General features: G+C 44.2%; 2 protein-coding genes across 3 annotated transcripts in view; one reads left to right on the plus strand and one right to left on the minus strand.

Annotated features, from left to right (window-relative positions):
* The window catches only part of setbp1 (SET binding protein 1), a 32,687-nt gene extending 6,977 nt beyond the window's left edge, over window positions 1-25,710 (plus strand). Inside the window, exons 2-7 of the mRNA XM_053869675.1 lie at window positions 175-766; window positions 13,966-14,387; window positions 14,509-16,410; window positions 16,501-16,708; window positions 16,781-17,849; window positions 21,256-25,710. Of these exons, the coding sequence (XP_053725650.1) occupies window positions 332-766; window positions 13,966-14,387; window positions 14,509-16,410; window positions 16,501-16,708; window positions 16,781-17,849; window positions 21,256-21,749 (4,530 nt within the window). The 5' untranslated portion in view covers window positions 175-331 and the 3' untranslated portion in view covers window positions 21,750-25,710. The remainder of the gene's footprint in view (window positions 1-174; window positions 767-13,965; window positions 14,388-14,508; window positions 16,411-16,500; window positions 16,709-16,780; window positions 17,850-21,255) is intronic.
* cdk7 (cyclin-dependent kinase 7) overlaps window positions 1-26,756 on the minus strand; it is a 59,711-nt gene that overhangs the window by 20,295 nt on the left and 12,660 nt on the right. The gene's annotated exons all lie outside the window — the stretch shown is intronic.

The following is a 26,756-nucleotide window of genomic DNA, read 5'->3' on the forward strand; positions in this document are numbered from 1 at the left end:
TAATATTTGCAATCGTAAGCATCTCAGACATTGCAAATGCTTGGTTTATGTGGTTGTGACAGGTTCAGATTCATACATTCAATATGCGAATCAAATTGCTTTGCAGGTGTAACAGTCACTTCATTGGCATGGCTGTCACTCTTCTTCTACTCATAACTCTTATTCTTTCCTCAGAATGTCCCGGGCTTCGCTGCATCTCTGTGGGTCAACCCACCCAACCACAGTAGCTCATCGGGAACACCCAGCCACTCAACGCACCTCTGTTCTCTGTCTTCCTATTGGCTGGCTGCCACAGCTTGCCCCATCCTGACTGGCTTTGGCGGGAGCGTGGATGGAGCCAAGAGATCTGGTTGGCTCAGCCCGACCCAAAGAGGGGGAGTTACAGGGAGTCAGGGTGGAGCTGAATAAAGAAGGTCGTGATGGAGCAGGGGGCATCAACTTAGCACGAAATGACAATGTGATCAGCACCGTTATCGGCGAAGGGGAGGGGATCGAGGAACAAGGTGAGCCGCTTCTGGAAGAACAGGAATTCTCCATTAAGGAGGCAAGTTTCCAGGAAGGAAGTCTGAAGCTGAAGATACAGACAACCAAGCGGACCAAGAAGCCCCCCAAGAATCTTGAAAACTACATTTGCCCACCTGAGATCAGGATGACCATCAGGCCTCCAGTAGGAGAGGCTAAAGGAGGAAGGCAAGGACGAGCAGGAAGTGGTACTGGCGCAGGGCGGAGTCAGAAGGATGAAGACCGAGGACCCCCCAGGAAAAGAGTAAGTCAATACTGAAGCTATTTTACACGACTTCCCGTCTCTTTAAATTTTAGTCCAGCCGTTTTTTTTATTTTTTATTTTTATTGATGTCCCTACGTCTCTCTTGCCCAGTAGCTCCTTTCTCTGCTTGACCACAGAGGGTCAAAGTGTGCCCTGTAATCGAAACCAGCCGAGGCTAGCTGAGAATAGGGCTGACATAAGCAAGTGACAGCTGGTGTCGGCTATCTCCATTTGTGGACTAATACACTCAGACCTCTTCTCTGTAGCTACTAGCCCTTAGGGAATCTTGTGTTTGCAGAGTGTGTTGACCTACACCGTTTGTGTGTCCAGACTGGACAGTCATGTCAATGTCACAAAGACTGAGCGGCAGACCAGAAACAGATGATATCGCCAGATGCTCTTGTCACCGATGGGTGTTAGAGGATGTGCTTTCTGAAGTTCTTTCACAAAAGTTTAGTTGGGTTTGAGAGTTGAGACCTCAGGAAGGAACCAAATCTTTACTTTTACTGCTCATGATGAACCAGTTAGTGAGACCTGCTGACCTTCTTGAGAACTTAATCAAACAAGACTAGCTTAGGACACCCATCTTGTCATTCAATAGCTTTCCTAGGAAATCTTATTCTTCTTGTTGAGATGTACTAGATCTGCTGTAAGTCTCTGCTTCCCCATCCGCCAATAATTCATGAATCAATTAACTTATTCTAGGATGACGACTCAAGTTGCAAACTGGCTGTGGTTATTCTCATGAGATTAATATGCATTTGGCTAGAGTTTCATGTGGGCTTCTGAACACGGGCTCTGTAGGGAAAATTCTGACATCGAAGCTTCAGTAAAAGGGTGACGGTCTGGAATATATTTTATAGCTTCTGTCGCTTCTTGTTTGGCCTCCCTGCTCACCTTCATTGATGAACCACAATGGTTGTCTTGCTCTTCTCCTCTAATCTGGTATTATCATCTCCAACATGTCCACTGTTTCTCCTCACCTACCCAAACCATGTGGTCACCACAGAACCCTCTTCCCCTTGGCTAAAACATGAGATCTTTCATCTCTGTTTGTCAACAACTTAAGATGGCTAGCCGGGTCATGTGTTACGCAATAATGCCCCACTATAGAATATAGAAACGTTAACTGCTGGACACTAGATGATCTCTGTATAGAGTCAAAGATAAGTCTTCATATCAAGTGAGTAATGTCTGGACTTTCCATCCAGCCCCTTAGCTGCCCATGTGGACCGCCGTTACTGTATGATTGACAGAGGTTGTCATAGAGACGTGGGCTTCAAGCTGCTCCCTATTGAGGTTTATGGAGGGGAGGGGCAAGGGTTGGAGGATATGTTGGTGTTGGTTGAGATCAGTTTCAAGCCTTCATCCCCGACACTGTCCCTCAATCATACCAATCCCTCCCCTCCCAACCCCCCATGCATGCTTTCCCTCCATCCACTCATCACCTGCCAGCCCAAGGGTGTAATACAGGAAGGCTCACTGGAGAGGAACGGGTTAAAGAGAGAGGCTGGACTGCTCTGTGTCTAGCTTGGTGTGTGTGTGTGTGTGTCTGTTGAGGTTAAATACTCTCTTTGTGGTGTGTGTGTCTGTGTGAGGAGGGGCAGATTTGAGGCAAGGGGGAGCAGATGGACAGCCTCTCTTCTCTCTATTGTAACGTGTCCACATCCACTCACTCCTCTCTTCCTCTCTTCGCGCCTCTGTGTCCCCGTTCATCCACCTTATCCTTCAATCTTTTTCTCTTTGCTCATGTCTTCCTCCTTTCAATTGCTCTTTTTCATCACCCATTTTCTTCCCTCCACTTTTTCTCTCTTTCAGCCACTGTTGTCTTGTAGCAGATGGCAGCATGGGGCAGCAGCAGCCAGAGTGTGAGCAGGAGATGGGGAGAGGAGAAGGGGGTTGTGAAAGAGGAGGAGGAGGAGGAGAAAGGAGGTGGGGGTCAGGCATATGGAGAGCCTGGTTAAGGGGCCCTCTCTGAGGGAGTGTGTATGTGCGTGTGTTACTCTAGTGAATAGAGGGAGCCGGGCAGGATACAATAGATACCCATTAAGATAGAGATTTGACTCTAATAGACAAGGAAGGAAAAGGGGATAAATAAGTCCACAAAGATGAAGAGTGGAACAGAAACCTTTTAGAAAAACAGTCTTAAATTTGGCGCTAACTCTGTCATGTAAAATGGTAATGAGTTAGGTACCACATTATATAGCTTTTTCAAATGTATCTTTATATTTAAGAGGGTACACAATGGTGCAATTTGCTTGTATCTCAGTTTTTTGGCAGTTTTCTAATCTCTTAAAGACATATAAATGTAAGGCTGAGAGGATGAGTCCTTCAATAAATCATCTCACATTGGTTGTAAGTCAAGAGTGCCAAAGGTTGCACTTTCAAATGGCATCAAGTGACAGTGAGGTGAAGACAGATTCATACGTAACCTTTTTTTTAAGATGTATCCTTCTGTTTCTCTGCAGTATTTCCGCAGCACTGGATGTTCTATAATGTACACCAATCAAAAGTATAGGGGTGGGGGGGCATTGTGTCATCGTCATCATCATCGTCATCATTGCAGACATGATAACCTGGGGTTTGATGAGGCAGCTCGTGTCAGGGGACAAACCCACACACAGACATGATGACATGCAATGGTCTTCCCTTCTCTGTCCCGCGCTGACATCACACACATGCTGAACGCCTCTGCACACACAGGTCTTTGTCCGGGCATGCTGTGTGTGTTTGCAAGATGAATGCCTGCTTTCTAACCGATTGGGTTTTGGGTCAAGCACAGCATCACTCTTTCAAACGCACATGCTCGCACAGACATAGACACGCAGCTATCAGTCCAATGCCAACACATGGGAGAGCGCACACATGCTCTCTACCTCCAGTTCTCTCGCTCGCTTACGTGAAAAAAAAAATTGCGTTGAGAGAGAGTGCTTCTTTGGTTATCAGTCCGGTTCTCTGGACGCACCAAATGTGGCTCTTAATCCATTTCACTATCTGTGTGGGGAGATAAGCCGGCACTATTCCACCAGTCCAGACCAGCTTGCACTGTATGTGTCTGTGTATTTTTGTGTGCACGCCGAACCCTGATGGTAGACACACACACACACTTATCTTGTCCTGACAGCCTCACTGCTTGGTGGTCCCCCTGGCTGAGGGTGTGTGTGTGTGTGTGTGTTCATCTGCCTGGTGGTCCCCCATCAGTATTTGGGAGTATTATACGTTAGTCAAGTGCACTGACAAGGAAATTAAAGCACTGACAAATGCTTCTGTCAAACGTGTATTTCTGTGTGTGTGTGTGGGCGTACACGTGCATGTGTGTGAAATGGTTAGCCTTTTGATGTGAACTTTTTCATCCTTGGCTGAGATGGCGGTTGGTGACCTGAGGGACTTGATGAGCTCATAAAAAAGTGTGCGTATCAGTCTGTGTGTACGTGTGTGAAGTGCCAACCCGCAGAGAGCAGTCCTGATTTATGGAGGTGTGTGAGCATGAAATGATCACCTCTGTCACGGCCAGACCCATTCTTGTGTGGACATACTGCACCTCTATCAGTTTAATGAGCAGCTGAGTTTCACTGGCTACATTTGTGCGTGTCCAGTTTTCAGTCTTAGAGAGGAAAAGCGAGGAATGCTTTAAGGGGCGTTTCCTTTTGGGGAATGGGGGAAGGGAAATGTGTATGTATTTGTGTGTGTGCATGTGCATTCAGGCTGGGGAGGGGTGAGTGATTTAGCACCGCTGAAACACCAGCTGTCCATCTGTGTCTGACCCCCATACACACCGCCCGTACACATTTGAAACACACACCGACACCCAGAGTGACACACACATTCACATCCCAATGCATCTAACCTCTGCTCCGCTCTCAGGCAGCAACCTGAAGAAAGTCCAGACAAAACACATTATGTCCATCTGTCTTTCCCCCACCAACGGTGCGCTGAGACGGAGACACACATACACACTCATCACCACACACAAGCCCACACACAAATTGCACAGAGAAGAAGCCCTCTCCAATCAGCTCTGTTGCCATGTGTGCACTTCAATGGGTCTTCAATGAATGACTCTGCAAGGTCACAACTACACTGTTACACAAAGAAAGCGGTAGACCAACAAGATAGGTGACCTGTGACCCTGCTGGACATTCAAGAGGTGAGGTAATTGCTGGATTCAGTTGTCTAGGCCGCTGTGTCTGTCTAGATCTGTGTGTGTCTTGTTGTTTGCGCGGGGCAGGTCAGGGTTTAGACAACTGCAGTCTAGCCTTTGCTTTCTTACCCTCAGGGCTGGATCTGATCTGTGAGTGTGTGTGTGTGTGTTAGTGCTGACCATTTGGTTGGAACTGTAGCTAATTTCTCAATCAGACACACACACATACCGTCTTCTCTATCTGTCCAAAAGGTCAAGCCCTATTCATCGGCTATTGTGTCCAGTCTCAGTGGGTCGCTGTCCCTCTTCAGGCAGATGTAGGACGACTATAATAGCCAGTCTAGCTGAAGGTAGCTTTTAATGAAGACCCCTGGCCGCTACTCACACTTAAAGAAATGCCATTGGCTCAGTGAGGGAGCTGCATTCAATGAACAAGAAGGTTGTCACCACACATCTTGCTGGAGGAGAATGGAATATGTCTCACCTTTTTATTTTAAGATGCATAACAGATGAGCATATTTTTTAAAATCATCTTAGACCCTTTTGAACCAAAACAAAAAGAGGCATTTAAATGCAAAGGGCTCATTCTCCTGGTTTTCAGAGGACATCACCAATTAATTGTGAATAAAAGTCACACAGCCACAGCTTTTATTTTCTGACAGAGTAGTCCCCTGTTTCTGCGGGAATATGTGAAGAGTGGTCTTATATCATGTAGAGAGGGATGATGTTGAGTCATTGCATCACGTGTTTGTGGCCGCTGCTTCGCTGTTGTGGCTTCATTGCGATGCAGCCTCTGTGGTTTTCACTTCTGACGTACATGCATGGATTTGTATGCTCAACCAGCCTGACAGGGATGATGAAGACCCTGAAAGAGTATAGACTTTCACTAAGCTGAACCTGAATGGCTGTCAGCTGTCTGGCAGCGTGTCAGTGAATGTATCAGTGTGTTTGTACAATAGTTGAAAGGTGGATTCCTGAATGAGCAACTGTTCTTCCAAAACCAATTCTTGTCTGGAGCAAATAAACAACAGACTCAAGTGCTAGTTCCTGTGGCTCATTTTGTAACAAGAAATATTTGCTGAAAATGTCCCTTGATTTGACGTTGTTTGGCAGCCCTATAAAATGACTGTAACGAGCGCCAGTACAAATTGTGCCTGCTCTGTTTAATGACCCGAATGGAGCCAGTAGGTCCCACTGAGGATGGACACGTTCCAACCCTTGATAACGTCTGACTCTGACCTTGGGATTCATAAATTTGATCCCACGCACTCAAAAGAAGTAAATGAAGCCGGAAAATCGACACACTCAGTTTGCGTTCTTGACGCTTCAATTTAACTGTGGGTTTATGAGATGAAAATAACATATAGGTGGTCAATATTAGGGTGTTTTCATATCAAATTGGATGAGAGATGAATGGATCCTGGTCAACTTTAACAAATTCAATATGGTCTGCGTCTTACAAAACATTGTCAAGGGACTGAGATCACTTCCCTTGACTCTAAGCATTGGGGCTATCTTAGAAATCCTGACCCTTCTGAGCGTAAGTCACAAAGCAGGGGCGTTTTAAATCCGACACTTCCTAGTTAGACCCCTAAAGTGTTGTACTCCAATTTGTCTCCATGTAGTTCCGCTGTTTATTTATGCTTGATGTCTTGTAAGTATGAATTTGCACATGAATAAATGATAAATGTGTCTGTCTGTCCCGCTGTCTGTGTGTCTTTCCCTCGGGGCCGGCTCAGACTAAACAAACAGCTGTGTCTATGAAGCTGGGAGAAGCCACAAGGGTCTTATGTTTAGTGGTCCGTTTCTACACACACATGCTTACATGTATTCACACTTACAAAACACTCAGCATCCACTACCTGCCCTGCTTTGTTGCGTTCATGCCCCCTCGTGTATTCCCTCCATTTCCCCTGGCCCCCTCTAATAAGAGCAAATCTTGCTCATTCTCCAACGATGAGGAATGCCACTCCGTGTGACCTCTCACCTACAACAAGGAGGGGTGCCGCTTTAGATGAGGGAATGAGGGGGCAGCTGCAGTCATGTGCCCAGGTCTGGATACACAAACACAGGCACACATTACAAGTGAAAATGTGCGTTCTTGAGTGATTTCACAGTCGTGCAGAGGTGCGCTGCGTCTCCTGCTTTTCCTTACCCAAAACGTCTAGGGTGCCGCTTTGGTCTCGGTGTGTATGTGTGTGTCTTTATGTGATTGTGCAAGTGGAGTGCCGCCTCAACAAAGCCGTTATTGTCAATGCGAGGGGGCCTGGAGGGAGGCTGGCCGGCTGATTGGTTAAGACCATTGTGTCTCACTTTGCCCATTCTCCCTGTCACTGAGGATGTCATTACAGCTGCTCTATAAGGCTCACTCTCTACCTCCTGCAGGTTTTGGATCATCTAAGGACTTGAGATGTGAGGCATAAACGTCAAGGGGAACACTAGAACGATCAAACCTTCCAGCTAGAATAGCGTACATTTTGTCACTTAATCAGTGGTGTTTAAATACATGACAATAAATGTGTCCGTACAACAAAAAACCATAGTGTAAGACGCTAACAATGATAGTGGTAAACAAGTATGATTCAAAGACTTGGCCCTTACAAAGTTGGAAGAGGGTCAACTCCTGTTGTGCACAATGGGTCTTGTATAAATGGTCAAAGTGCTCCTTACTGTCATTAAGAAATGATGTGATGTGCCGTGAATACTTCCCTCATGGCCTGGATCTGGCCCACAGGCCTTCAGTTAGGCACACCTGAACATGGTAGTGTTTACTTCAATGCCAAAGCAGATTTATAACTTCCAGGAGGCTGAATGGACTTGTAATGTTGGTGGTGTAGAGCAGTCTATAAAATATTTAGTCCAATTTCACTTTGGAGAGCTTTTTGACTCTGCATATATTTTGTTATACTGGGAAAATGTACTCGCAAATAAGAAAAGAAGCTCAATCTAATAGGTGAAATAAAACTATGAACTGCACTTTGCTGTCTGGAGACTACCACTTGTACACTTCTAGTCCATCACTTAGACGTTTTAAGTGCTATTTATGTGCTGTTACATAAAAACGGAGAGCTGAAAAATGTGCCATTACACCTTTTGTTCGTATCCCGAAGCACCACTTTACCATTTATATAATTACCCCGAGAGAAGCTCTTATTTGTGCCCAGATTATTATTTTGTGTTTACGTGACTTGACTAATTGTTAACAGCCACATAGTATTTTACATGTTGCGAGTGGCTTTTCTTCTCAGGCTAGCTTGTAGGAGAGGAAGTGTTTAATCTCGGCACAGCTTCTGTCTTGAATTACCCATCATTCTACACAGGAAGTCATCCCTTAGGATTTAGGGCAGCTCATTGGCTGTTAATTGTTTCCTGTTTTACAAAAGTGGAATGAATGGGTCATATGGTACACAGGATGAAGCACAACACTGGTTTTACAGGCTGAGATTGTGTGTGTGTGTGATGTGTGGTGTGTACTTGTCTGGTACATTCATGAGCAGAAAGTCAAATACATTTCATTGGTGAATGGCAGTTGAAATACAATGTTTGGAATTTGTGCTTACAGCATGACTTAAATGGACACGAAGGAACAAACTCACTCACTATTCAAGACGGTCTAGTTTGAGATGTAAGTGCGTCATTATTTATAAAAGGTCGCGTAATAACATGCAGCAAATCAGCCAATCCCAGGCTTTTGTCCAGATTGAGCCATCTACATCTCAGCGTGTCTGTGGAGTGTGTGACAAGGAGACTCTTGGGTGTTTGGTTTCTATCTTTAGGAGCACTTCAATCTGAAGGATTACTGCTGTAGACGTAGGAGAGAGCGTTTTACAGACGACCCACTGCTGTGCATTAAATCTGACTGCTGCTTTACAGTTAGCAAGCGCTAACAAATCTGCGCTGAAGGTGTAACAGGGAAAGTGTAACCCAGCCTTACAGCGTGAAGTCAATAAAACAAATATTAGAATGTAAATATTCTGACCGAATAGAAAAGCAATACTTCATGGATTAGTAGCAGCGTAAGTGACTCACAGCGTGCAGGTTTTGAAGATGTCAATATGTTTGATAATTAAACATAATGTATAGGAAAATAATTGTAGTGGTGTGGTGTTCACTTGGACTAGTCAGATTTCTTGTGTAAAATATTCTTAATAAATACTGACTAGCTACAGATACAGTAGCTATCGTAGTTGTGTGCATCCTAAACTTTGTTGGCTCATGCTGGCTGAGGCACACAAGTGGGTTTAGCCAGCGTCCCTGCTCAATTCAGGGATCCGCAAAGTGTACCACCTTGACACCCCCTTTTCCTCCACCTCCTCCCCCTTTGCTGTCCCCTGCTGTGGGTCTCCTCAGGCGTATGAATGGAAGTCTTTATTCCCCAGAGAACTGGTGGGAAGAACGAGAGAACGAGAAGCAGCGATGGGGGGGTAGAAGGGTTGGAGTGTGAGAGTGTCCACTAGATCAACACTGTGCAACACCTCCTCTTTTTTCCCCTCTACCACTTTTCCCATCTTTTTTTTTTCCTGTGTACTCCTTTTCCCACCCCCTACTCTCCTTCTATCCTCTTTTAAGTGCTGTGGACACAAAGCCTTGTTAGTATTCATGGTGTTTGTTTGCAGAGGATGTAAGTGTGTGTGTACGTGCACGGGTCTGTGTGTGTGCGTGTGTTGCGAGCTGTCAGAAACGAGGATCACAGGAAAGCGGCGTCCTGAATGGAGCTGCAGAGAAGCGGGCATGTGGGGGGAAGATGAGGTGGCAGTAGTTCCCACAGGGGGAGAATGGTCAGCTCTAGAAGAAAAGAAAAAAGAAGAAGAAAAGAAGGGATGAGAACGTCAGATAGGGGGGTCAGTGCAGAAGGCCAAGGGGGCAGCAGAGGGAGACAGGATAGAGTCAAAGCCAAGGGGAGAATGTTATAATTGAAGGGAAGAAAGGATCATATTTGACGGGGAGTTGGAGGGAACTTTGGTTGTAAGTGTTGTTGGTACCCCTGCGCTTGTTTTTCTGCCTCTCCCTCTCATTCTTTCAGTAGCCCCCCTCCTCTTCATTTCTCCCTCTCTCCGTGCCTCTCTCTGTCTCTTTGTGTGTCTATCTGGACAGCTGCCCAGTTCCATACACAGGGAAAAATGAAACACTCCAACCACCGGGCGTGCTGCCAAATAAAAGGCTGCGAAAAACTATTTGAAGGGCAGCATGTTTTTGTGTGTGTGTGTCTGTGCGCAGGGAAGTTTTGTGTGTACATTTGCTGCTGTAAATGTGTGTAAATGTGCGCTAGGTTGTGAGACTTGGGTGTGCCCGTGTTGGGTATTCTTTCCCAGTCGGCTGGTGCGGCCCAAGTGCTCGCTAAGTGAGGGGGGGAATAGTTCCAGTCTTAATTCACCAGTGGAAAACAATAGTCTGAAGAGAGGAAGAAGGACAACGAGGCTCCTATCGGTAGCAGACTTGAGATGATCTCAGTGTCCCTGAATAAACACCAGTGGCAAAGATAAAAACATCAAACACCACCGTCATTGTTTGTTTTTTAATGGAAGGAGTTTGGCCTCTGTGGAAGTTGTGATCCTTCACCTGCTTCTCCTTTCACCTATTTCCCTGCAACCCCTCATATAACAGCGGAGGACAGGCGTGTCACAGTGAATTAATACGGACATAATTTCATAATGTCTTTATCAATGCGAGATCTGTAAAAAAAACACGCATCAGTTGAAACATTTTGGCCTGGACAGTTATACCCCTCTATGGTTCAGTGAGGCATCAGAGCCAGAACGAATATTTGATATGTATGTACGCTCTCTTTTCTTTTACAATAAGAGAAACTAGCTGAGCAGTTGAGGCTTCCGTGCATGGAAACAATCGTTTTTTTGAGTGTCAGACTAGGAAAAAAAGGTGTGAACTATAACAATTACTGCATAATTACTCTGTCACATGTATCACTCAATTTCACAGTCCCAACTAAAAGCAAAACCTTCTACAACCTTGAAACAATGGTGTCACACTTTTCTTCACACACCTTCAACTTGCAGTGAAGTGGAGAGTAAGGTACATATCAACACACGTCTGTTGACAAGATGCCGACACTTCTGGTTTTCTGAGTAATATCTGTCTATCTCTAAAATATATGGTGTCAATATATGGACTTCATGTGACGTAAAATGAAAATTGACTAAATAAATCTATATATTTTACTAAAGAGATTTACAAAGGAGGAATTACATTCCTCTGACGGTCATGATCAGTCTGTCAAGTTCTCACTGTCAGGACGGTTAATGCTCTTGCACGTTGACATTTGACAGGAAATATATGCTGACTCATTTGATGCATCACTTTTGTAGGGCAGCACTTAGTCACTTATTACTCATCCTAACCTCTTTACAGAGCTCTGACCTTATCTTGTGGTTACATCACCAGCGGACAGGAATGTGTCTGACTCCATGTGTTCCTCTATACGTCTGCTTTCGTGTTGTTTAGAAGCAGATTTGGTTTCCGACTCAGATGAATCAGAGGAATACTCAGTCAAAATGGTTGTTGACCGAGCTATGTGTCCTCACCTTTAACCTGTGATCACAGCGATGACAACCCTCAGGCTGTGTGGTCTGTAATGCTATATTACATCAAATGAGTTGAAAGCTGAACTAGCTGTAGTCATGTCTACTTGTCTGTGTTTGACCAGAGGGGGTTGTAGTGGAGTGACAGTGTTGGTAAGGTCTGAAACCTCATGTGGTTTGCTTCAGGGTCAGAGTCCAGACTCCCACTGATGTAATGACTGTTGCCCCCTACTGTTTACCAGAGATATTACAACACTGATCAGGTACAGGGGAGTTCAGATGTACAAAGAACACAGCTTATATGTCACTGGTGCAGCAGTTGTAAGTTTTGACACTGGATTTTGGGCTCATGATGTGTAAATAACAAAGTTGTGGCTGAATATAGTGGAGCATTATTGTGGCACTGGGCTGAGTAAAAAAGAGCTCAGTTGATGTTGATAATAAACAAAATAAAAATGTATCCCTTAAATTTAAAGGCATACTGCAAAGCTAAATATGATGACAGGCATGTTTCTAAGCCGCTTTGAGAACTATCATCACCTTAACAATGTCCAAACAGTCAGAACACAACCTTCTGAGTAGACCCTTAAGTCTCTTGGCTTTGCTGTATTTTCGTTTCTCTCTGATGATTGTGACAGTGGATACAATTGTGCAAATCCTGACTTTATTAGAATCAGAAATGGAGAACTTTATTTCATATAGTGGCACATCAAACCAGTGATTGGGTAAGACACCCACGGAAGTCCATCATTCTCCTCCTGTTGGCTGCTGTTCTTATCTATTGCCTATTACCTTATCTATTATTAACTTTGCTGCTGAGTTTACTCATTGTTATTGTTTATGGCCAACACTCACCTCGCTGTGGAAGATTTCGCTTCATTATAATAACACTCAGTCTCAGTCAAACTTCACTCACTTAAGAGGGTGGTACTAAACAAGCCATGGCACTCAGACACAGAGAAGAGGTCTAGTATCTGTGGTCGCTCTGTGGTTAGTGTGAGGTAGCTGTAACTTGAAGACAAGTTAAATGAGAATGCATGCATGTATCAGTTGTCTGTCATCTGATCTAGCTCCTCCTCGCTGGTGTCACCTCCCGCACATTTACTAACTGGACAGCAGCCTGTTTTGGAGGTGAATCCAAGTGTGCGTTAGCGCGCATGCTTTCAGTTTCATAAATCATTTAAACAGTTCAAGCGTGATGCTGACTGTTTTCTATTTCCCATTGTAGGGAAAAAGTCACAAATAGCGGTTTTAGTTTAAAAGGAAAAGAAAAACTGAAGTGTCTGCAGTGGACCTGCAAGCTGTCCATGGTGTCCAGCGGTGTCACACATGTCTATATAGACTTGGGTGGAACTAATGAGAGCATAACTTTTTTCTCCAAAATCTAAGAATGAAGTAAGAAATGGACTCCAGAAGGGGCACTTTTCTCATGCAGGGAGAAAGGGCTGGTGCTTGAGCAACACCAGGGATCTGTCTGTGCACGTCCCTGGATGCATGAAAAATTAATTACACATGCGAAATAAGAAAAAAACACGAGCGGTATTCCTAATAATTCATTTTGGTCATAGAGAACTACCCGTGTCATCCAGTTGCCAGTAACAGAAAATAGCTGACTGGTCTATATTTTAATACCAAGGGGGTAATTGTATCTTTATCATTGTTGTTTAAACACACATCACAGCTTAAGTTCACCCTCCCTCCCCCACACACCATTGTTAAATGGGTCATGGTTAGATGTACACATTAATGTAGTTGGAAATTAAGTATAAATCTGAGATGCATGTGTTCGTGAGTGGTTGTGAATGCTGAGATGCGAAGCCTGCGGTTAGGTTACATCTTCCTGCAGTGCAGCAGAGCTGTGTCTTGTTGCGTCACACTGAGTCTGTTAATAACAGGCTAAACCACAAAGGCCATCCTCTGCTCCATTTCCCCTTCCCCAACACTGATTATGTGGCAGTTATACAAGGAGCTGCATGGTTATACAAGTCAGAAGGCTAGGTTTGGTGGCAGGAGATATAAAAGCAAAGAAAGAAAAATGTTGTAGTTCACTGGGGAAAAGTAAATTCCGAATCGTCCATACAACAACCAGGTGTGTAAACCAAGAGTTAATTATTTTTATCTAGATCTCTATTACTGTTGACAATAATGGCCATGATGGACTTGATACCACCACCACTTGAGCTTCCTCTCCACAGCTCTCACAGCATGCGACATCCTTCCCATAGAAATTAGCGTCCGGTAAGCTCGTTTTTTGTTTGGTGGTGGACTGTTAACTCCTACACGGAAGATACCTTAAAAGCCTCCATCTTGTCATGGACCGAATGAATAATGTACAAAAGTGTAACAGGGACTGGCTGCAGGAATGGATGCAGTGCTGTATTTGCATCTCTGAGGAGACTGGCCTTGAGAGTTTTTATGAATTTATGATGGCATTATCATGTCTCTGTCTATAGCGGGGCTCTATAAAGAGTAGTTAAGATAGCAGTATCAGTGCGGTAATGTCTTGTCTGTGCCTTTCCTAGACATATGAGCGCCAGTTCAGAGCACCCGACCAGCGAGAGGGAGGCCTCCTGCAACTTCTTGGAGACAGCGCTCCAGCCAAACACCAGCCCCGCAGCACTCCTCTATCTGCACTCACACATCATCACGCACAATCAATGCAGAGTAATCTTGCACAACAGTTCCATCACCTCCATGGGCACCAACATCAAATCACTTCAGACTGGATGGTGTCTGCACCTTCTGCTGCTGCTGCTGCCAATCAAGCAGACTCCGAATCAGTGCGAGAACTGGCAGGGGCCTGTAAAACGACTTTGCTCGATCCAACACAGTCCTTCTCACGAACATTGACACAAAGTCCTTCACCACAAAGATCCTTGACCCCGGACCTGCAAATGCCGGTTGTTACAGATGCCAGTATTCTCAACCTGACCTCCCTCAGCAGGTATGTAAATGAAAAGCATTTTAAACTATGTGTCTTGAACAAGGACTAGTTTGTGACTGCACCCATGCAAAAGTATTATGCTAGATTTGAAATATGCTTTTCTTTATCTACGTCTCCCCAGGGGAAAGGTTTTGCAGGAGGATTCCGAACAACTATTTGGGAAGATCAAAAGGAAATATGGCAGGAAAGATACACCGAGGACGCTCTGTAATCCCCACAGTGCGGAGACACCATGGGGAAGACTGCCGGAGAATAGCACAGAAAGGCCAGTTAATGCAGAAGAGCGACAACGATTCAGACAAGAAGAAACAAGTGAGCATTACCATCAGGATAGAGAGGAACGAAGGAAAGATGAAAAGGAGGTAACAATTCTCGGGAGGAGAGGAGATGAAGAGGACAGGGAGGCGCCCCTTCAAACAGAGGATGGGAAGGGCAGAAAGAGGAGAAGGAGGCCTTCTTTTGACGACTCATTTTCCGTGGAAGAGCCATCTCTGCATCAGCAAGACCCCGTCACCACAGACAAGCACCATCTGAAACCTCCCGAACCCAAAGTAGCACACAAAGTGGATGTGAACAAACATGATTCTCGACTCGCAAATCGTGTTGATGTCTTTTCTGAGAGAAAAGAGAAAAAAGAAAAGGGAGAGAACTCGGACAGAGCAGAGAAGGAAGATCAAGGAAGGGAGGCAGTTAAAGGAGTGGCAGACCCAGAGTTGGCCTTAAGCCTGACTAAAATTAATAAGAACACAGTAAGCCGTTCAAAAACCATTTCAGACATATCGAGACACACAGAGCCGTCTCACAACCACACAAACAAGGCTAACTTTACCGGTAATCCCCGTCTGCCTAGTCCAATCCCGAGCCCCAAGAGTAGCATCAGCCCAAGCCCCAGCCCTAAACCCAGGGCTTACCTTAGCCCCAGTCCAGTTCCAAGAGCTACCCTGAGTTCAAGCCCAAGCCACAGCAGCAGCTTGATGTCTGGCTCCAGGCAAAGCAAGGCCAAAGACAGATGGTCCTATCTAAAATCAAAAAATCACACAAGCCTTGAGCTATCTCAGCAGGACAGCAATGCAAGCCCATCCACATTGGCTGACCCACCCTCAGCCTTCCCAATCACTCCTTTGAGTCCTCTCTACACAAACACAGACAGTTTGACAGTGCATACTCCTATCAAGAGAAAACGTGGACGTCCCAAGAAACAGCCTTTGCTTACAGTGGAAACCATCCATGAGGGAACCTCAAATTCACCCCCAAGCCCACTGGCACAGGAAACCTCTGTTGGACAAAATCGATTTAAGAGGACACATGCATTTAACACACTGGGGCAGATGAGTCCAATGATGTCAAGTGCAAATTTTGACAGTCTGAAAATGAAGCATGCCAGAAGCCTCTCCAAGCCAGAACATAAAATACAATTTGGAAAAATGCAGAACATTCTCAGTTCAGTCATGTCTGACTCTAGTCAGAGTCATATTTCCACACTCAAATCATCTTCTGCACCCGCCATTTCTGCAATGAATGCCATGGCACCCAGCATTGAGAATCGCCTGGGCAAACAGATAAATGTCAGTAAGAGAGGAACCATCTACATCGGCAAGAAGAGAGGGCGAAAGCCAAGAGCAGAGCCACAGAATTCCAGGGACAAGCCCCTACATTCTGCTTCAACACCCAGCCTCTACGATAGTCCTCTAGTGCCTTCCGTCAGCTCTTCTCCAAGCTCTGGGCCTCCATCTATGAAAGCCAGTCAATCTGATGCCACTATGCCGAGTCTACAACCCATTTCTGCACTGCCTTCTAAGCCAATCAGCAGGAGCCTCTTATCTGGGGGATGGAAATTGTCCCCGCCACGTCTTTTAGCTAATTCCCCCTCCCACCTGTCAGAGGGTGCATCATTGAAAGAGGTGACATTGTCCCCCATCAGTGAATCCCACAGCGAGGAGACGATTCCCAGTGACAGTGGAATTGGCACAGACAACAACAGCACTTCAGATCAAACTGAAAAGGGTCCTGCCTCTCGACGCAGGTAGCATATCATTCCTCTCTTAGCTCTATCCTTAAGTATTTTTGTGATTGTTTTCACCTCCGCCAACTTTGTTTTTAATATTTTTCACAGATATTCTTTCGACCTCTGTGGATTCGAGTCTGCGGAGGCAGCGGCGCTGGAAACATCTGGAAGGAACAACAGAGCGCGGTGTGAGAGACAAGTTGCTGCTGTGGATAATTTCCTTTCACAGCCGGAGAAAAAGCAAAAACATCACAGGCGAAAGAGGAAGTGCCTACCGAGCCGGGATCAACTTCACTTTCTTGCCGAGCTGGAGGAGGTATGAAATGTCACTCTCTTTGTCATTTTGAAATCCGAATCCTTCAAACACTAGTGTATTTTCTTTGTTCAGGTTGTGATAAAACTTCAGCAGCTTCGAGTGTCTCACAGAAGATACACCTGCTACTCTCAGCATCCATACCCTTCCATATTCCGCCTCAACTTCCATCATTACTACCCTGTTACCTACGATTCCTACCCCTACGATTCCAGCTCATACATCCGCAGAAGTGCTGAGTTAAAGGCCAAAAGAAGACGTGGTCGTCCCGTCAAAGCCAATGAGCCAATCACATCTAAGCTGCCTTTTGTTCAAGGATATGGTTACCCACTACCAGGGGGAAACTACTATGCAGCACCATATGCTGTGCCTTATGCACCACATTTGAGTCTGGGCTACTTTCCCCCTGGTCCACCCTTTTACCTGCCCCACCACTCCCTTGGAGCCACACCTCCATCACCCTTTATGAGGCCTGCAGTCCCTCCTCCAAAGGCTTTTCACTCTACTGCTGGACACTCAAAGTTGCAGTCTGGACTAAAGCTCTGTGGAGTCAGTGGACCACCCCCAACACCTTCTCTCAGAGGCGAAGGACTAGGATCTGTGAGCAGTGTCAATGCTGGTGGTTTGGCAGGGGTTCGACTCCATAAGAGGAAACACAAGCACAAACACAAGCACAAAGAGGAGCCCCTACTTTCACAGCGAGAGCGGCAGGACTTAGGTGGTCTCTTCAGTGGAGCGAAGACAAGTGCACATCACAACATGATGAGTGACAGAAGGGAGTTCATCAGTCAGGGTTCTGCAAAGAATCAGGACGTGCAAAGGGGCAGAGGAAGAACCTCCAGCCACGGATCCAGTCTGGGGTTGTTTGAGTCAGACCAGCTAAGCCCACATTCCGTAACTGACAACCCATTCCACTCCCGTCAGACCGGACAGCAGAAGAACAGCTTCATGAGCAGCTACGCTAGTCAATCACAATGTCTGGAGTCGTCACCCGTTCTCTTCCTGGGATCTCAAGATGACAAGTGTGTTGGGAGGAGTAAGAAGGCAAGGCACTCAGTCTTTGGAGATCAGGACTTGATGTCAGTCCAAAGCAGCAGGCAGGTGCCAGAACAGATGAACAGCGTGTCCACTTCTCCACTATCTGGTAAGAATAACAAATTTAGGACCTTTGTTGAAAAGCTCTTTTTCTGCTTTTTTTGTCATGTTAAAAATGATCCCCCAATATGTGTTTACTTACAAACAGATAACAAATAGACATATATAGTTTAGTCAAAGATGTCGAATGGCAAATATGGCATGCTGGATTTACATTTCATGATAAATATTTACCCCAGTCATACTTCCTATCCGCCATATTGATTAAGACACAATCATCATAGAACCAGTGCCAATATGTTCACTAGTAATAACTCAAGGTTACGCAATAATCTCAAAAAAGAAATACATTTATTTGAAACACGCAACACTTCCTTCCACTTAGGTTTGTGCACACCCAGTTTCTCTTCCTTTCTCTCAGTATTTAAACTGGTGCGCCGTTTCAGGAATTCGTCCCTAGTTGAAGTAAGCTTGTTATTTACTGGCGTCTTTTAATCTCATATTATGTTCTCGTCTGTTGAACGAATCGATCTTGAAGCCAAATCCCCAAGTTAATTTATGTTTAGCAATCTGGTGTCACATTTAACCGCGCAGAGACAAAGACGATGGCTAACGTCTTTGTGCCAAAGTAATGCGAATTACGCTACATTCTGTAATCGGCTGTCTTTGAGCACATCTGGTCGCGGATAGAGAAAACGTAATGCATGGATGGAGACAACCATAATTCACCAATCTCCCTCTCTTTCCGTCTCTCCCTCCTTTCTCTCCCTCCTGCCAATGCCTTCGCCAGAGATATATTATTCACACAGTGTGATTTATTTTCTACAGACATGCCGTAAAAGGCCCTTGCCTGTGTTAAAAGAGCTGGCTGGCAGCCAGAGGTTTAATGACTGGGGCCTAGTCCAGTGGCGGGGAGGAGAAGCCAGGGGCTCAGTTAGAATATAACCCCCACCCCAGGGGATCCAGCAGAGATGACTCATATACACACTACGGTCCAGAATAACACATTCTATGTTCTTTTCCATCCTACTCTTCAGTCATTCAGAATGTACGTTTCTTACTTACACAAACATACATTTCACTGCATCCATTCCCTCGTCTCTCTCCCTCTCATTTCTCCTCCGCTTTCTCTTTCTGTTTTTTCCCATGTGTCCCCTCCCCCTTGTTCCCCCATTACCCTCTCCTTTGCCTGTTCCCTCTTCCCCTCCTCTAGCATGACTTACTGCTTCACTGCACAGCTTTTTCCCAATTAAAATACATGTGGCGTGTGTACTTATATGTGCGTGCTGAATCCACCAGGCATGTACGCTGACACACGATCACACAACAGTACTAAACACACACATGCAGTGCGGTTGCACCTTTCCACATGACCTCTTAAAATAGTGAGTCATACATGAGTGTTGATGAACTGAAGCGTGTCGTCATTTGCACTTTTAAATGAAAGTAATCTGAAGCTCTCAGGGCAGTTAACACGCTTATTTCACTTTCGTAAATTAAAGGATGATTCTATCTCGTCTGGCTTGTCGTGAACAGTATTTGTTCATTTGTGATGCAGAGACTTTCCTCACAGAGGAACAGGTCCTTGCTGCTTTATGGTCCCTCACACCGCTGAAGGTCACCGGTTTTATGTTCCGTGTATGCAGCTCATAAATTTCAGCTACTTTGTAGTGTGTGCATGTGTGTGTGTACGTCTGTAACTGAGAGTGTGTGTGAGACGGCTTAGTCTAGCTGAGAATGTGTGCAGCTCATAAACTACTGATAGTTAGTGCTTTCTGCATTAGTCTAATTTCACCGTCAGCCCTGAATTCACCGCGAACAATGGGATGTGACGTTCCGTACACTCATAAATGGAGGGTGGTCTGGTTTCACTTCATCACACCTCCTCAGTCGATTAGCAAATCCTTAACTCAGACACCCTTGTTAAATATTTCCTATTACAATACTCCTGATTAAAATACTCTCAGTAATGTTCTGTACCATTATGTTTAACACGCATTGCGTGCCTTTCTTTTAGTATTTACCGACTACACTGGTTAGCGATTGTTACAGATACAGCGAGAAATCAGTGAAATCGATCTGAAATCTGGGTCCCAGGCAGAAAATAGAACCCACGCACATGTCACCACAATCGCATGAAAGTTGATTTACTGCAGTATTCTTCTGCATGCTGTGTTTTATCGACTCACATTTTCTCGTTTTTAGCTAGTTCTTAGCAGAGCTAGGCGTGTCAGAAGCGGCGGTGTGACGCCATGCAAGTGAATGAGAACAACTTAATCCGCATGGAGCCACATAACAACACCAAAATTGAATTTTATGAAAATCCTTTTAAGTCCTTTGGAGTTATGCTTGTGACAAACCAACCAACAACATTCCACCAATAACCATTTCTATCTGGACCGGGTGTTTTTCCAACTTCCAACTAAAGCACCCACTAGTGACCTGTGGGAACTAGTCTAGACTCATCAGAATGACAAAAGAATTGCACATTTCTGTATCTTAGAAGACTTTGTTTTAACATGCTATTTCCATTTAGTAATTCACTGCTCTCAGGGAAGTGTGAATGTGAAGTCACATTCCAAGGGACACTAAGAATAACATTTCCTGTCACCTCAGTAAGTTATCAATCAAATACATCTAGGAATAAAGAAAATATTTCTCAATCCAAACCATTTTATTCTGTAGGAGGATTCAAGAATTGGGATGGAGGAGGTCGTAAATAATATTATGGGATGTAAATCATCCAAGATTTGCCAGAACAATATCAGAGCGAAGCTCTTTTGAATGTTAGTGCACGTTCTGGAGTGTGAAGGGCGGAGCGGTAACAAGAGGAGAAGAGTGGTGGCAGAGGGCGAAGGAGGAATCATCAAGGAGTGTTAAAGGGCGTTCAGCCCAGTTCCACGGAGCGTAGGGAACAATGTGTCTCCACTCCGCTCCTCTCCAACTGCTGAATTCATTATTTGTGTAATTTGGATGTGTGTGCATAAGCGAACGTGAGTTTGTGTCCATCTCTTCGCAAGGGCGTGTTGTGCGATTCTGCTTTTTGGCAGGCTGTGCCCCAGATGCACAGGGTTGTTATTGTGTAGCGACACATTAAATGGTTGAAGGAGACATTTCAGTGGGTTTCCTGCTAACAGTACAGTCTCCCCTCCTCCCCCTCTGCTCGCAGCTCTCCAGTAGACAATTACAGGATAGGATCTGCTCTCTTGGCTCAGCTGGGCTTTGAAAGGCTTACATGAATATGTCAAAATTAGCAGGAAGCTCTTGAAGTCTAAAGAAAGAAAAAAAGATATTCTCTTCATGAGATAAATTGGCATGATGTCTTTCCTGGCCTTTCTTCGGCTTATCGTCTTGAATGGAACACTGGAATAAAACCCCCTTGCTCTTTTTTTTTTAGGAATTTCACCTAGTTGTGCCTAACCTCTCGGTGGATTTCCCTCTCTCTCTCCCTGCAGGTGCTCCTAGTAAGCGGAGATATAAGCGTCGAGAGGTGGAACAGATCCAGAAGGATGTGAGGAGGATGCATTCTTTGAACTTTGAGCATGTGCAGAAGATATTGCGTGCCAAGCGCCTGCAGCGACAAGCCAAAACAGGAAACAATGTCATCAAAAGACGACCTGGACGGCCTCGAAAACAAACCACAAATGAAACTGAGAAGGAGGAGCACCAGGCAGACAGCCGCGGTTCTCAACACTTGGCAGGCAGACGAGGTAACGGTCGGACACTGGGGATGCCTGTTCTGGAGAGGTGTGATGACCTGCCAGGTAGGCAGAGCCTTAGGCCCAGTTTGACCCCTGAGCCTCGGGAATTCCCTAGTCATGATTCCGTTTCTGCTACAATCGAGACAGTGGTTCATAAAGCACGCACCGTGCCTCCGCTGGCTAAAGGAGGTAAACGCAAAAGCAGGGGCCACAGCAGGGACGAGTTATGGGCTCCGTCTAGCAAATAGACTCTCAAGAGAATGCGGACGGAGATTTCTCGAGGAGCCCATTCTGTCTTAAGCCATTAAGATGCAGTGACCTTAATTCTAGAACTCCTCTGTGCACTTGTCCTCACTGATTTTAAGACAACATGAGCCTTTCCAGGATTCAGTGGACCTTCATTCAATGCGGCACTATACGGTTCTCTTTGATACTGGATCTGATAATATTCTGTGTTACTTTCGTAGCGTAGGATCTTCTGTGATTCTTTATGTATCTCATACAGTGAAGTGTATTTATAAAACTGTATCTGAATGTGGCTTCAGCCATATATTTACCAGCAAGGGTGGGGTGGGCTAGTGTTAATATAAAACTGTGCAGCTCTGCTTATTTGCCTTTTTCTGTGGATGCTTGTCAAAGATGTGGATGCTTGTCAAAGGGATATTACAGAAACAAAAATGAAGCCACCTTATGTCTTTCTGCTCCCCTGCAATTGTTCCTGTTGTTTGCTTACTATCTAAGGGTTATTTTGGCCTCCCAAATCCCTGCCTTCCTTTCACAATCCTCCAACTTTCTCCTGTGGCTTGCGTCGCTGTTTCTTTTGTTGTCCATTCCGATTTGAGTCCAAACTGTATCATCCACGTTCTCTCCTCTGTCTCTCTCTCTCCCGGTCCAATGCTGAAGCCTGTCCTGGCCAATGATGTAAAGGCCATGTGGTGGACGCAAGACTGTACATACAAATCCACTTCTGCCTGCCATGTAAAATGGGACACCAGCTCATAGAAATGTACTGACTTGCAGCAGATCAAATACAACTGTACTATAGACAATGAAAGTAATGTGTTGTTCTATAACCAAAAAAGTACGTGGGTGTGACTCGAGACAAGTTTGTTTTTAGACAGAAAGCACTGCATATATCCATTCATACTCATTATTGTGTTTATATCCGGTCGTGTTGCGTACAGTGGAGATATCAGGCGTGTCTTTGGGAAAACTTTGATTTAATGCACTATGAAAAAGAGAGACACTTGGATCAATCAAACGCAGCACTTACATGCCTGTTCCCGCCTTATTTTTGGGCCTTCGATGGTGGATACCCATCCCGGGGAGCATGCATTACTCTTAATCAATTCATATATATGCAGGCTGCGCAGCCAAAAGCGTTGAACTGAAGCCCAAATCTGAAATGACTGCACAGTTCAGCAGCAGGGGAGGGCTCACTGTCAGTATTTTTGAAAACCTAATCCTGGTCTTATAATTCCTAACCTTGGAAAGATATTTCAGGATGAAATCAGATTTGGGAAACCAAAGTCTCCGTGTAAGGTTTGTTTTAGTTTCTTCTGAAGTGAGAGTGACTGTTAACCACGTCATCTCTGTGCACCCTGGAATGTGCAGTAGACACCTGAGGTTTATTTTATGTCAAATGTGTTTCTCTCTTTATTGATGGGTCAGTGTTACCGTCCGGTTTTCAGATACACAGATATACATATATATCGCCTGGATCCTTAGTTGCAGTAGGTGAAGTTGTGCCTTATGATTGTTTTTGCTCTTACAGTTGCATCAATTAGAGGTAACCAGCCAGCAGCCCTGTATTAGAACTAAAATGAGTCACTCAGTCTTAAGCGTCAAATACACTATCCTTTTCCACTTCATAAGAGATGTTTGACGACCACATAACGTTAAAAACAATTTATACTAGAAATAAATAACACCTCCTTCTTCAACTTGCTGAAAACAAAAAAGAAAATTCTGAGGTTGAGACACAAATGCAGTGATATACATGATACATTTAAAGCCATTTACAATTGTGTCCCACTTGACTATTGCCTGCTGAATAAGGGTTCGATATTCATTAATATATAAGGGATGAGTCTAAATATCACATTCATGCTGTGTGAATCAGTATGTTTAATGTTGGAGTCTTCCTTCTACTACTAAATATGTCAAAATGTTTTCCTCCGGTGGACGTCAGATATCTCTTTTGGCTGGTTAAAAAAGAGTAGTGTATATTTGGCTTAACCCACTGCAATACTGACCGCGTATCTTCTCCGCTCCTTCATCCCCCCCTAGACAAAAGCGTCTCTCCATCACCTCTATAGGTGTCGTTGTCATCACAATTGGCAAACTCCCACCAGCCCAATCGATTACTTCCCATTAACAGGTTTTGTGCGACGCATACGGTGAGCTATGGCGACTGCCGTGTTGGTACACATTGTAAGCTATGCATCGGGCTGTGCCTGGCAATAACCTTAAAAGAAATTCTGGGCCCACCCTTCACGTGATACAAGTGGTCTTATTTACTGAGTAAAACAAACACATGTAAGAAACTGTAAATACTACCAGGAATAATTTGTGCAGAAAATGACTATCATTTCAAGAAAAAAAAACAAACAAAAAAAACTATAGTTACTGCGACTCTATGCAGTGGAGCCTTAACCAGATGTAAAATTACAGTATTGAAGTGATTGTTGTAAATAGTTTGAGTATGTCTTCGGTGCATTGGGACCATTTGGGCTCCACTCAGCTCTCTGTTTTTGTTCTTGAGACGCTCTCCCCCAAGTTCTGACAGCCATCACTGCAAAGCTAAATTTATTGCCTTATCACAACGCTAAAGCTTCTAAACACAAAACCGTGGTAGGCTTGAAATGAGTGGAGGTAAAAAATAGAAATCCCTGCCAAGCACCAGCCATTTCCAGTCCGCCAGGGCAATACGCTTGCATAAACAAAATGCAAGAAGCTTGTGAGTGGGTGCGCTCAGAGGTAATAGCCAAAAATACATTTTCTTAGCGTCAGTGTGCTCAACCTTGCTTTCTGAGATGACTTTACGCAGTCTGTTGTGGTGAAGTCAGGAGTCTAGATGTGCGATTTGCAAGGTGCAGAGAGTAAACACGTGCTGTGGTCAGTCAACCTTCGAGTGTGAAAGTTTAGGACTGGGGGTGTCGTCTGTCCTGTCTGTCTCTTCTACCAGCCAGCGTTCCGGTGCCTTCTAACACTGACAAGTATTGTCCTGATCCTGGGCTTTGACTCTCCAGAGAGACTGTGGAGGGCTTAGGAAGGGGGTCTCTGAAGCTGTATTAGCAGCCAACGTGGACTCAACTGGGGCACTGATGTCAAGACCACGTCTTTGCTCGGAGCAGCGAAGAAGTTAGCGAAATATGATCCAGTGGCACCTAAATTTGATCGCCCCGTGAAGGGCCTGTGGCAATCAGCCCAAACGTCCACACACACAGAGTCGCACACGCAAAAGTCATATGAGACAGAGACTCATCAATGTACTTGTGGTCATCCCCACAGCATCCGTCACATTTTAAGCTATCATGTTCAAAGCCGAAAGTGCAGATGACGCATCGACGAAAACCAATAGATGTATTTTGTTAGAGCACAAACGGAGCTCTTTCTGACAGCGTGGGCATATTTTTGTTTGTATACATAGTGTATTTAAACCTTTTCTAGAGTGAACTTCCTTTATTTGCATGTTCAACTTGATTGTACGCATAAATATTTTAGACAAACTGAAAGTTGAATTTGAATTAAATTTGGATCAACAGTTGTACATTGTTTGATATGTTTTTTTGTAATGGATTTTTTAATTCATGAAGCATTTTTGTACATTGTATGAATATTAAAATCTGCAAATATTTGACATATAGAGTAAATAACAGATGCGCATGCATATGCATATATTCTTCACAGTATGTATGTGTAAATGTACACATATATTTTGTATTTGCATCGGCTGGCATACAGATATATGTCATTAGTACATATATACATGCAATATATATATATGTATATCCATGTCTGCTGGCATGCTTTTGGTCATGTTTATCTTTTATGAACTTGTAGGTATTTTTTATTTCTTTCCTCAGAAAGAAAAGCTCATTATTTTGCTGTCCATCTGCTGGCTGACAGCTTTGAGCACTTATTAAGAAGAACTACCGTTGAAGTTGTTCATGTTATCCATTGTGTGAAATAATAAATGACTTTATTGACAGCTAACAGAGTCTGCACTTCTTTTTTTGGTATTTTGGTGAATAAAAAGAATGACAATTCATCTTTATTATGGGGAAAACATTACTGCCGCAACTCATCTACAGCAAAAAGCTAATGACAAAGTGAAAATGATGGAGTGGTATTTACCTTAAGAGGGGATCCCATTCAATGCTACCATCATCTAATGATATTTCAAAATCTAACATAAGCGGCACACTGTTCTCAATGGAGATGAATGCTTTATATCAGCTTGTTAAACTCATTCATGTGGCACAGTGCTCGCATTTGTCTCTTGAACAGTGAGGTTGATGCTACAATTTTCCTCCTGACTCAACTCATTGTGACAATTCCAAGACACATGCTGCTGCATCATGTATGTGGTGAAGCAGTCCATCTGGCCTCAAGTGTAATATATCTTTATAACCAAAACCACATCCAAATGCTTACAGGATAAACATAACGTGCATCCTTTTATGGCCACAGAAATCAGACATGACACCGCTGAGCCATGCGGAGCGTAAAATGAGTCCTACTGTTTACTCACATTTCAATAATAGAGCAAAAAAGATTGAAAGATGGCTGTAATAAACAAAAATGGGTGGCCACTAGTTGGCAGTTAATGTACCACATGGAAACATAATTGTGAGTAACACATTAAACAACATGAAAGAAAAACAGTGTTAACTCTAGTTTAAATTTAAAAAAACCCTGTAGTTTAAATAAAATTATATATAAACCCACACACAATATATCACAACCAGAATATAAGTAGAAGATGAATTAAATGCAAAAAAATTGTGTCAACATTTCAATTCAGAAAATAAAACAACGCGCTAAATACAATTACGTTTTGCAAATTGTTTTACATCCGAACAGTAAAAACTATATATGGCGCAGTACCATTCTTCACCCAGTCTGATTTTTAATTGTCCCAATAAATTCAATATTTTCATTTAACTAAAGAACTAGTTTCTAGTTCTGCTGTGAGCCATGGCATCACACCTGAACACGCTGATCGTTTCCATTCTCAAATAGGAACTGGT

This window comes from Synchiropus splendidus, chromosome 7 (assembly GCF_027744825.2).
Source record: "Synchiropus splendidus isolate RoL2022-P1 chromosome 7, RoL_Sspl_1.0, whole genome shotgun sequence".
Classification (NCBI taxonomy): Eukaryota; Metazoa; Chordata; class Actinopteri; order Syngnathiformes; family Callionymidae; genus Synchiropus; species Synchiropus splendidus.